General features: G+C 25.6%; 1 protein-coding gene across 3 annotated transcripts in view; it reads left to right on the top strand.

Annotated features, from left to right (window-relative positions):
* The window catches only part of LOC113548556 (protein PRY1-like), a 28,024-nt gene that overhangs the window by 6,777 nt on the left and 9,076 nt on the right, over positions 1 to 12,171 (top strand). The window contains exons 1-4 of one of the 3 annotated variants that reach the window (XM_026949500.1): positions 1,285 to 1,374; positions 10,109 to 10,271; positions 10,584 to 10,701; positions 11,145 to 11,218. In XM_026949500.1, coding sequence (XP_026805301.1) covers positions 10,218 to 10,271; positions 10,584 to 10,701; positions 11,145 to 11,218 — 246 coding nt within the window. In that variant the 5' untranslated portion in view covers positions 1,285 to 1,374; positions 10,109 to 10,217. Of the gene's footprint in view, positions 1 to 1,284; positions 1,375 to 7,326; positions 7,800 to 10,108; positions 10,272 to 10,583; positions 10,702 to 11,144; positions 11,219 to 12,171 lie in introns of those variants that run through there. The other 2 variants (XM_026949499.1, XM_026949498.1) reach the window with 2 other exon arrangements.

The following is a 12,171-nucleotide window of genomic DNA, read 5'->3' as shown; positions in this document are numbered from 1 at the left end:
TGCATGTTTTATAATAATTATCGCGTTGACAAAACCTTAAAATAGTTTTATATATGAAAATTCAAAATTAAAAAAAAAATCAAAGTTATTAAGATATGTAAATTAGTGTTATTAGGTTTGTTTTAGGCATAGATTACTCATTTATGTATCTGAATTTATATATCCATTGATATTAATACATCATAAATTCATAACAAAAAGTAAATAAACTATTTTTATTTGATGAAACACCACAAAAAATGTGTTACACATTTTATTTACTATTTTTGTAATTTGATTGATAACAATTTTAAAAAAATGTTATGAATCAAATATAACCATTTTACTTATAATATTTTAATTTAAAAAAATATTCCCGGAGACTTGAAACTTTTACGTATATTATTATATTTTATAATATATATATTCAATAAAATTTTAAAATGCAATGTTTTTAAAATAATTCAAACTACTTTATCACTAATAGTAAAATAGCTATTTTGTATATAAAAATATTATGTCATATACACCTTGTTTAGACTAATGGACCGTATTTGCTCAGAATCGTTTTTCATATGCAATGATTAATTTTTATTATTGAATTCAAATAAGCACATTGATTACAATGACTTACTCAAATACTCAATGACTACCTTGCAGCTTTTAAAAAATATATATTTATTTTTATAAGGGTTCGGTCTCGGGTTCTGTGGAATCTTAAAAATGTCATTATGCCGTTAATTTTATTATACGTATCCAAATCAATAAAATAACTATTTATAAATCTGCAGTGGTTCTTTGCGAAAGTCTGGATTTAAAAAAAAAAAAATGATATTTATTCGCTACAAATCTAAACTCGTTAAACAAGTTGTTTATTTAAATTATCAACATAAAGTTGCAAGGAATTTAATTTCTTTGGGTGATAGAAATGAGTATTGCAAATATCTACTGGGTTATGGGTCTCGTTTAAACAATTTATATTTATCTGACGGTTAACATGCAATTAATTATGTTTTATTAGTTAATTAATAAACGTATTTAAAAATGAACTTTTTCAATAACTATATTATGTTAGTATATTGAAACCGATTATTTATTAAATAATTCAGTGTATTAATAAGAATGTAAATTATCTATATAGTCATACAAATTAAAATGTATGGACTTATTAAAAAGAGGAAATACATTGTTAATCATTTCGTCAGAATTATCAGTCGTACAATTTGAAACGAAGGATGAAATAATTAATACTGTGGTATTTTAGTGGGTAAATTTGTACGTATGGTACATTAAATTTGTTTAGTCTTTTGCTAGAACATGTTGATAGAACACATGAATTCTTTAAAACTGTCATCGCGAATTATCCAAGTTTTGTATAAGAAAATAATGCGAACTGTGAGTACCATATATTTTACTACTTACAATGTATAGTAGGTAATTGCATTTTTAAAACAAAAACTAATACGCATTAGGTACTTATATGAGTTAAGTATTTAGTCGATGTATATTATTTGATAAAATGTTGATTGTACATATTGTATTTTAATATGCATTTCCTTGTATTAATCGTCAATAAAGTCAATAAAGTCAATATTATTACCTACTTATTAAATTTTATGCATGTTATAAAATTAATTGGTTTTCATATTCTAATTTCTATGATATATTTTGTATTATTCGACAAAAAGTAATTTCTCATTGCTATTATATTTTTCTTTAGATATTTTTTTCAAATATGGATGCATATTGCATAATAATATGCACTACGCAAAATAATCGATATAATATTATTGTTTAAATCAGCGTTTCAAAAAAAAAAAAAAAATACAACGTTGAACGTTGATTTTCATTTTAATGTATTTGTATTGTTTAAAAAAATATTTTTTAGAGTAGTTTCTTTTTTAATGAAATTTAATATTATTACTGGTGTTTAATATGTATTTTAAATTAAAAAAAATTTAATAAATATTAACTGATAAATACCTAAAGGTAACATAAAATTATAAAACTTTATAAATATAGTAGCTTAGTTGTAAGCATAATAATTTGTGTAGATATGGTGTTGTTTCATTACCCATCATTATGGTTTCATATTATTAAATAATTTAGTAGAGTTTTTTATTACTTAGGATTTTCTTGAGATACGTATACTTACATTAACAAACACACACTAAAAAAACATATGTACTTTTTATAAACACGTTAAAATCCTGATCGGTGAATATTGTATACGTTGGTAGAATATATCCAATTTTTAAGATTTAAAGTAACAAAAGTAATTATAACTCAAAGAAATATAGATTTTCATGGTAATAATGTATCATTTGTAATAGGTACGCAATATTCGCGTAGTGATTTTCTATAAAACGTGCCGTCGACCTATAAATAATATACGAAACAAAAAAAAAGAAGCCATCTCGTCATTTCTACTGCACTCCAGGCAGCACAAGTACAATGTTATTATTACGATACGATGTCGTACTGTCGTATAATACATGTGGACGGAATAAATAAGTGTATAATATAATAATGTGGCGATATGTATAGATATAATTTACCAATAATCAATTGCGGCAGCTTACACAGTACACTGCTGAGTGCAGACCACCGTCGCTATGTGTTGTATTTACCATCATATACATATACAGTGTACAGAGTGATTTGCTGCAATAAATATAATAATATACCGTTACGGTGCAGTGCCATTATAATATATATACATAATATATATTATATATATATGTGTGTGTGTGTGCGTGTGTGTGTATCCGGATCGACGGCGGTCATCACCTTCATGCCAGTTTTTATTATAATAATGGAGTATAACGATCATTACGACCGAAGTGGAGTTGTTGCGTACGTGGAGATACTACTCCCGTGCAGCATAAATAATATAATAATATTAAATAGTGATTGTCGGTTAGAAAAACTGTTCCAACGCTCCCGTGATCATCAACGTTTACCCGACCGCGACAGACGAGAGAAATAAAACGGTACCCATACAACACAATAATTCGTAACTCGGGTGCATGTGTTTTTTTTTTCACTAATTTTTTACATCGTCTTCATCAAAGTCTGTTCCGGAGAAGGCCCTAGAAATATATATCATCATCGTCCCACATACTAATTGTAGTCAATTGTGTTCAATTTATGTGAAGCGCTATATGTAATATATTTTAAAGCCACTAACCTGCGATATCCCTATACAATATTAATTATATTATGTACGTATACGTAATTAACATATAGATTATCTTGCGATTATGATGCAGTAGTGTATAAATAATAGTTATATTATGATATATACATAAGAACGAATAATATATTTACCTAATCTGAGCTTGGCACTGCTGCATAGGTATCCTATATTTAACGGTTTCGTATTGAAAACGGTTTTTAAAATTTGTCATTCAGTTGAGGTTTTGTGAAAAGTTTTCTTTTTAAATAAACTCATTCTTCTTTACAAGTAATTGTATTGAATGATGTATTTAAACTAGTCTATAAGAGTTTGGATTTTTATTTATAGTATTTAAAGTTTTATTTTAAAATAAGTTTTATAATAATGAACGCTGTTTTTAAATTTAGTATATTTTAATTTTTTTTATAAATGGTTTTTAGCATATTTAACATATCTTCTAAATCTAAGACATACATATGAGCATTGAAGTTTTCTTATGAAATAAAGTTCCTAAAATTATGACTAATAAATTAAAATTATTATTTTCGTAAAAAATTACATGTTTCTTCAAGAATTTTTAATTTAGGTTCTATGAAAGTTTTATTTAAATTTTAATGTATCTATTATAGTTAAGATAATATACAATAAAAAAAACCTAAATTTTAATAAGTTACAACTTGTTTTTAACAAATAATATGCAAGTACCTACATATTGGTATTGTTGGTTTCGTAACATTATGAAAATGTTTGATCATAGAACATTCATGTTGTTCGGCTGCGTTGGAAACGCGCATTATGAATGGACTAGAAAAGTGAAAATGGAAAAATAACATATTTATATATTATGTATGAATACATGACACTTGTGACAAATCGTATAGGTGTCTAATAATTGGTTTCTATTCAGGAAAATATAATTGATACCCGTCACTGATATTATTTTCTTCGTATATTTTTTTTGCACTGCGAAACAAACTATAATATATAATAATATGGTTTGGCTAGAATTTGGATTTTTAATGTCCAAACGTGATATAACTCGTACCACTGGATCTTTTAAATGAACGCGTATGTGTGTATTAAGGCTATACCAAATGTAAAATATTGATTTCCAAGTTACGGAAAATGATCGTGTTTTAGTTATTTAGGACTCAAATATTCGTATATTTTTTTATAATTCAAATTTTGGCTAATTGGTAAATTGGTGATGTGTCTACTGAGAATTTGAGTAACATTTGTGTATTTATATTAAAAACAATGGATGTAGAAATAATTTAAGTATGTTTTATATTTTATTCGTGAGATAATGTTATACTATACAGTATATAGTATATATATATATATATATATATACTGCTATATATTATATATAGATACCAATCGTATGTTTAGTAGGTATATTATATTTTCATGGATGTTTTTAATAGGTTTGTACTTTGTAACTTGCAAGTACTATTTGCATCGTGTGAACTCTTTTACAATAAATATAGATAATAAGACTGTTGCACAATAGTAATAATTCTTGATGATTGTATATTATTACGAAATATTTTAAGAGGACGCTACACGCTTATTTGTTGTCTCCATCTTACAAAATACAAAATATGTAAAACATAGCAAAAACTATTTTACGCGGGATAGAACCACTCAGAATATAATGATAGTTAAGACTTGAAATTGATATACAATATAGCTGCGAGAATATTATCTATGAGATATAATTTTTATTTTTTTTATATCGTTTATACAAAATAAGTTCTTATTGTTTTAAAATCCATTATTTTTGTACGTATCACACTCGAATAACTTTTTTTGTAGCACTGATATCGAAAAAATAAAAATAATATTTCACAGCCAAGTTCTCTTTTTTGTGTAGTAAAAATTACGTTTCTTAGTTATGAGTTTATGACTGTAAACTTATCGGTTCTTTTCCGCGTAAAACAGTTTTTACTTTATTTTACATTTGTAAGGTGTAAAAACACATTCGGGTGTAGTATCTTTTTAATAAATGTGTAGATTAATTTTTTTTTCATTATTAAATTGAAAATTGTAATTTACAGTCTACATATAAAAAAGCATAATACGTAGTTTTGATTTGGAAATTTATCTATTTAAGTTTCTCATTTGCTCATTTTAATTGATATTTTAACAACAATTTTCAGTTTTATATTTTATTATTTTTTTGGATCTTAATATAAAGTTTAAATTTTTCTGAACCTACTGATAAAATTATTGATTTTATAATAATTTTTTTATAATTAATTTTAAAACTACATTATAACGATTTGATGACCTAATTAATATTTATCAACTCAATGTCATTTAATTATCAGTTTTTATAGCGTATTCAGATAATTTACCAAACGATATTGTTATATTTATAATAAATTATGAAACGTTTAACTAAATTTAGTAATTTTATGGTTTATATGTCTACTTAAAAAATATTTAAAATTTAAAAAATGCGTGTGCTTTGTGTATATCAATATAAATGTCAACTTATTAATCATTTACCATGGATTGATTTTAGAAACATCTCTATGATACTTTGGTTTATCTATTTTATTTGATTTGATTAAAAAATGTATATTACCTTATACAAATTAGGGGTACCTAAATAATAATAAAAAAAAATTAAAATAATACAAAAAAGCAGTAAAGTATTGGAAACTTGTTTATTTTTATTTTTATATTTATTAGAGTGGCTGCGGTATACATATTATTGTACATTGCGTTCAATTTATATTGGTACCATTAAAATAGAAAACCAAATGAAATTACAAGTGCTAGTAGTGCTATACACTGTAGCTAGATATTTTTAGCATGCATTATTTTATACTATTTGCGTGTAAGTACTGTAAGTGTTATTATTCATTATTAAAAGAATTAACACACAATAAGTGTCATTAACGTCGTTATAATAATTTAGTGATGATTGTTTTATACATTTTCAATATGACTTCTTACAGTGTAAAATTCAAATTTACTATTTATCGTTTTTATATTTTTATTGTTTAGGTTAATGATGTATAATTTGTGTGAAAGTAAATTTAAAAAAAAACATGTATTTATAAGTCACAATAATCATAAATTGTAATAGGTATAAAATGTATAAATCTACTTAATTATATGTTGTACCTTGTACACAATACAATATATAGGTACAGCTAAAACAAACCGTAAATGTTTGAGTACATTTAAATGTATACAAATTTTTGCACATTTTAATTGCGAAAACAACATTTGAATAATAGGATATCGACGGAAACAATATTCGAAGACTACTAATTATGTATGATTACATCCTTTTGTAAGCATGCACAGAAAAAACAAATCTAGCTACCTATTATAAACAATTTGCAAATTATTATATTTTAATTGACATGTAGGTATTATTGTAAGTATATCCATAGTCTAGTATAATGTCTAGTATTGCATTGTGTATAATATTATGTCATTGTTTACGGTGAGTATTTTCGATTTTTAATTTATCAACATTTGTAGCTACTGTTTTCCATTTTTTGTTTATCTATTGGTTAAAGTTTTTCATCTAAAAAAAAATCAATAAACGATTTTTGGCACTCCTTCAGGTGGGAATCAATCTAATATTTCATCAAATCAACAAAAGTCTTGTTTAACTACAGTTAGTGTGTGTTATGATAACTGTCAAGATAACGAATGACTGTATAATATATTAATATTGAATTTTATTTCGCATCTGTAACTAAATAAATAATGTACTTTGTAGTCGAACGAAATGTTGTTTAAAATCGGTTGTTTATTCAAATAGATTTTTGAAATGGATATTATATGAAATATAATTAGGATAAAAATACAAGTTTTGGATTAAAAGTAAAAATAAGTGCTAAGATTTTTGTCTGTCTCGTGACGTTATTATTATTGTATAGTTCACCGGTAAAAAATAAATATCGCACACGAAAACACTATCGTGCATTTAACCATAATAATAATAATATGTACTACTATGGGTAGCTAGTACATTGCAAAAGTAAAATTTAACAATAAAAAAAAAAAAATAAAAGAATAATCATAATAAAAAACATTAAAAGTCTTGGTAAAGAGCATGCGCACAGGTGCGCGACGATTCGGAACAACAGTCGTAGGTACCTGTAGCCGATGGTACAGGTAGGCAGTAAGACTCTGCTCATTGTGCAGCAATCACTCGCTGAAATGCGGTTCGCGCGGTGTCTGCGTGTGCCTACTATAACACATTCGCAGAGCGGTACGTTGCTCGCGCGCTGACGAAACTCCGTTCGAATTCGGCGCGAATAATATATGTGTACATATTATTTACTGCGTAAGCGTTTCGATATTTACCGATCTCACAGTGGTTATAACATTAACAAAAAATAATAATAACAATAATAACTGCAATCATAACAGCATAAAATTTCGACGGTGTAATCGTAGAAGTAACCACAGTTGTATAGTATAATAATATTAGTACCTATAGAGGTAGTATGGTAACAGTAGATAGTGTTGGACACTAGTAATGGTAATCATTGGTAAATTTAATTTTTTTTATCATGCGTGCGTTTTGTATTGTTTTTTAATCAATCAATTGCTATATTAATATGGTGATTAAAGAACCGCCGTCTAGACCCACCGACGTCGTCGAAAGGTTAGTACCTGCGCCTAATTCATTGCTATATTCTCTTATTTTTAAGTGCGTTTCTATGGGTGTGTTCGGTTGTCTGCTCATGTTAGAGTATAGTATTATAACGAACACATTGTGTTTAAAACAAAATAAAAAAATATAATATCGTATTTTAGGTACTCGTTCCTGGGCTAATCCGATTAAGATATAGTTACCAAAAAAAACACGTGAATATACTTATACAGTCTTACAATCGATATATCGCATTATTATAAATCTGTACACATTATTTGTTTTAAAATATTATTCGTTCAGTATAAGTACCTACATATCCGTTAATATTATTACACGAGCTATAATATAATATATTGATATGAATAATTATTGAATTTGCATTATATACCTATTTAAATGTGTTTAAAAGTTATTAATTCCATTTTCTGTCAAACGTATAATTATTAAAATTTGAAAATCATTTTTACTGAGCATATTTAGCTATATTTATGTTTTATAAATCACGTTTTAATTCATTAAAATTATAATTTGTATGGTTAATGTGTTTTTTTTTTTTTATCTAATAACAATTTTTTCTTATTATCTGCGTTATTAAGCCAGATATTTTAAGTAGTATTGGTAATAGTCAATGGACATAATAATTATCTATCGATTATGGATTTCTAGATAAATATATTTTTTTTTCAAACAATTAGTGTGCTGTTTCATTCTGGTATTTAAAAATGTTAATGATTTTATATCCGTGTCTAATTACTTCAAACGTTTTACTAATAACATGGTACAATTTTTTTCTAATAAGTGTTAAATAATACTTTTTTGATAGAATTTCAAATGTTAGTGAACTTTGTCAAATTTATTTTATTTGAAAATATAATCACACATGTAAATAATATATTAATTAATATGTATGATTGAATATTTTATTTGCGATAACTGTAAATACTTAAAAGTCATAATTATTATATAAATATCTATCAATATTTTTCAACTGTTCGTAGTAATCATGTCAACTCTATTACTATAATATAGACGCTTACCTATCGTTCAAATAATATTTTTAAATTAATACAAATATAAATAATATAAGATGAAGGAGGACAATAAATAGAAATCTTAGTATCACGCAGTGTATGGCTAATTTATGATTCATAAAACCGGAACATGTACTTAACTCATTACCCTACAGGATGATTCCATTTCCATAATGGTAAATATGAGCACGTTTCACTATATTAATGTTCGTAATACATTTTATGTTTGATTTTAATTGTTCGTGTTTACTTTTTTCCGTCTTTATTTTATAATTGGACGAAATCAAACAAAATTGAAAATAAAATTTGGTTTATTTTTTTATATTGAGTTACTATTAATTTGTATAAAATATTCGTTTAACGATGAAAATTATTATAATAACTTTAGAAGTTGTAAATGTTGTACTCATTATTTATTATTATACTTATCATCGTTTATATTATGAATATATATAATACGTTTTTAGTTTCTTCTTTTCCTTTGCAAATCATATTTTATTTCATTTTTTTTTTCATTTTTTATGTTTAATTAATAGTATTAATGCAAAATGTAAAACTGTAATTAAAAAATCATCTTAATTCTTAACAAACATAATCATAACTAATATATCATGGTATATGATTATTTAGTACAAAGTTAGTGTTTGTGGTAGGTATATTATAATATGCTTTTAATTATACAATTTAAACACACGGTTCATAAACTAATATAACTAATTTATAACTTAATAAATAAATAGCAAATTTTTATAGTCCAAAACTTGCAATTGTTCTTCCATGAATTTCACGCTAACTTAGATTTATTACACATGTGTTAATCCTAGTTAAGTAAACAGTTAAATACATAATGAGAAATGTTAAAAATAACTGTATATATATATATATAATATTTATTAAATTGTTATTTTAGAATAATTACAATACTGCATGTTAATAAAAAAAATATAAATATTGGAAGTCTATGTGTGATAAGTGTTTACCATCAAGTATATGGGATAGTAGATACGACTGTATATGTACTACACAGTAGTAATACTGATTCATTTAAAACAAAATATTATTATTAATTTTTTATAAAATGCTAATTTAAATGTAAGAATAATTATAAATTGAACACTTATTTTTACTGAAGTAAATGTAAGCATCAAATAATATAACAATATCTAATCAATATTATTAAATGTCATATCGAAAATTTTTTTTTATCTAATAACTATTTAATTTTAGCTATTTTACATAACCGATATCAAATATTAATTACAATTAGGAAAACAATTTTTTTTATAGATTACGTTGTTTACCGAGACAAAGATATGCAAGTAGTTCCATCGACTTAACATCTTTCCAGGACTCCACCCATGGGCATGACTTCAATCAAGGTCATAGTCGAGTAGTCATGACCAGAAAAACGGAACGGAGGATATTTGTCGCCCCTTCAAAATTGGGACAGGTGCGTTATTAAATATTATATTAAAAACTAAACAACTCATCTGTATCAATCGAATTACTGGACGATGGCTGATTCAGTCGTTAGATTTTATTTTTAATCTCGTGTAACCGGATATGAGTTAATCGAAATTCAAAAATTACCAAAAACGTTAATAATATAATAATATTTATATGACGCCAGGTATATTTAAAAAGGATAACAATTGATTTTGGTCTAATTAATTTTGGTGTACCTTAAAATCAAAATTAGCAATGTTTTATGTAATAACTAATAAATATTTTATTTTGTTGACGTTGTTTTTTTGCTTCATAGAAACCCAAGTTTGAAACTCTGACCAAAGAAACAGTTCAGACGTTTCGGGGTAATAAAACGGAAAGGAAAGTTACTTCTGAAACGAAAAACATAGAAGAAACTATTGATAACAAATTGGGTAAGTATAAAAAATATGATCTGACTCGTACAAATGGCATTAAAACAGTTAATGTTATATTTCTTGAAAAGTTAGTAAGTTACACAGTTTTTTAGTGGCGAATTCGCATAATATTATAACACGTGTGTAGGTACATGAAAATGCTTCGATAATGCATTCGAACAAATTGGCGTAGGAAATAAATTATATTCGTGGCAATGACATTGAAAGTCTTCTGACAATTGTTTATCTAATCTTCACGCAACGGTTGGTTTCCCAATTTCGTTCCAGAAATAATTCTTTCCTTCTACCTACGTACAAACCAATTTGTCGCGTTTTTTTTATCACTGCTGTGAAATTAATATATAAGATGTAAACGTCCAAAAATAACGATATTTATATAGCTTAAAATATATGGTTGAAGTTTTGTCGAGTGTACAATTTGTTGATGTTTGTTTTCGTAGATGGATCAGATGACTTCCTTTCATCGTTGTCGCCGTCAACTTCATCGCAGGAATTAAAAACATCGTACAAACAAGTAAGACGTGTAGTTTGATAAATATTATTATTCAGACTATAAACAATCGATTAGGTGTTTTGTCAAACATTTTCCTTCAATTTTTTTTTTAGCTTACCATTTTCCTAGCGTAAAATGTTATGATAGAAATTTCAGTGAATTTGGTAGTTAATGATATTTATTATTAATGTTAACGTAACACAATTTTCCAAAACAAAACTTACTACTAAAAATTTAATTGAATAATATCTAAAAACCTAATTTCATTAAAAATAAATATAAAATAAAATGAAACAGTTGTATCAATAGTTGCGTTTACTGTACGTACACTTATTAACTATAGGTACTGAGTTTACGGTGTCTTATGATATAAATTAATACGAACAGGACAAAAATGTCCTGATGTACGTTTACAAATTGTAAGCGGAAACATAAGCTTTATCATGAAAATTTATTGACGAACGTGTAGAAAATATTGTCATTTTCGTATTAGTAGCTATTCTACAGCTCAATGAAGTGATTTTATGATATTTATTAGGCATGACTTTAATAGGATGTGTTAATTAAACTTCAGATTGATATACTGAAAGTATCACATAAGTGACGTTTGTGCATGTTTGATATACGCGTGTGCAACTACCTTGTGATCACGTATCAGTGTTGAGATACATAATATATAGAAACCTTGTCATACAATTCCGACAGATCTGCTCAAGCGATCATGTTGTTGAAAATCAGCAAGGACGCATAATCACCAAGCTTGCATTTATGCATTCATAATATTATCATGTAACATAATAGTATAGTTTGTCATTTTTTAAATGTTTAATCAAATAAGTATAATATTAATTGAAGTATATGTAACTACAATAGTTGTAAGAGGTAGACAAAAAAATGCTATATAATTTATACTTTACTTTAAAATACTATACAAGATATATAAGATGTAGTATTTGCAAAATATCAGCAAAAAA

This window comes from Rhopalosiphum maidis, chromosome 4, assembly GCF_003676215.2.
Source record: "Rhopalosiphum maidis isolate BTI-1 chromosome 4, ASM367621v3, whole genome shotgun sequence".
NCBI classification, from domain to species: domain Eukaryota; kingdom Metazoa; phylum Arthropoda; class Insecta; order Hemiptera; family Aphididae; genus Rhopalosiphum; species Rhopalosiphum maidis.
Note: the sequence above shows the minus strand (reverse complement) of the source record. Positions and strands in the feature narration are given on the sequence as shown.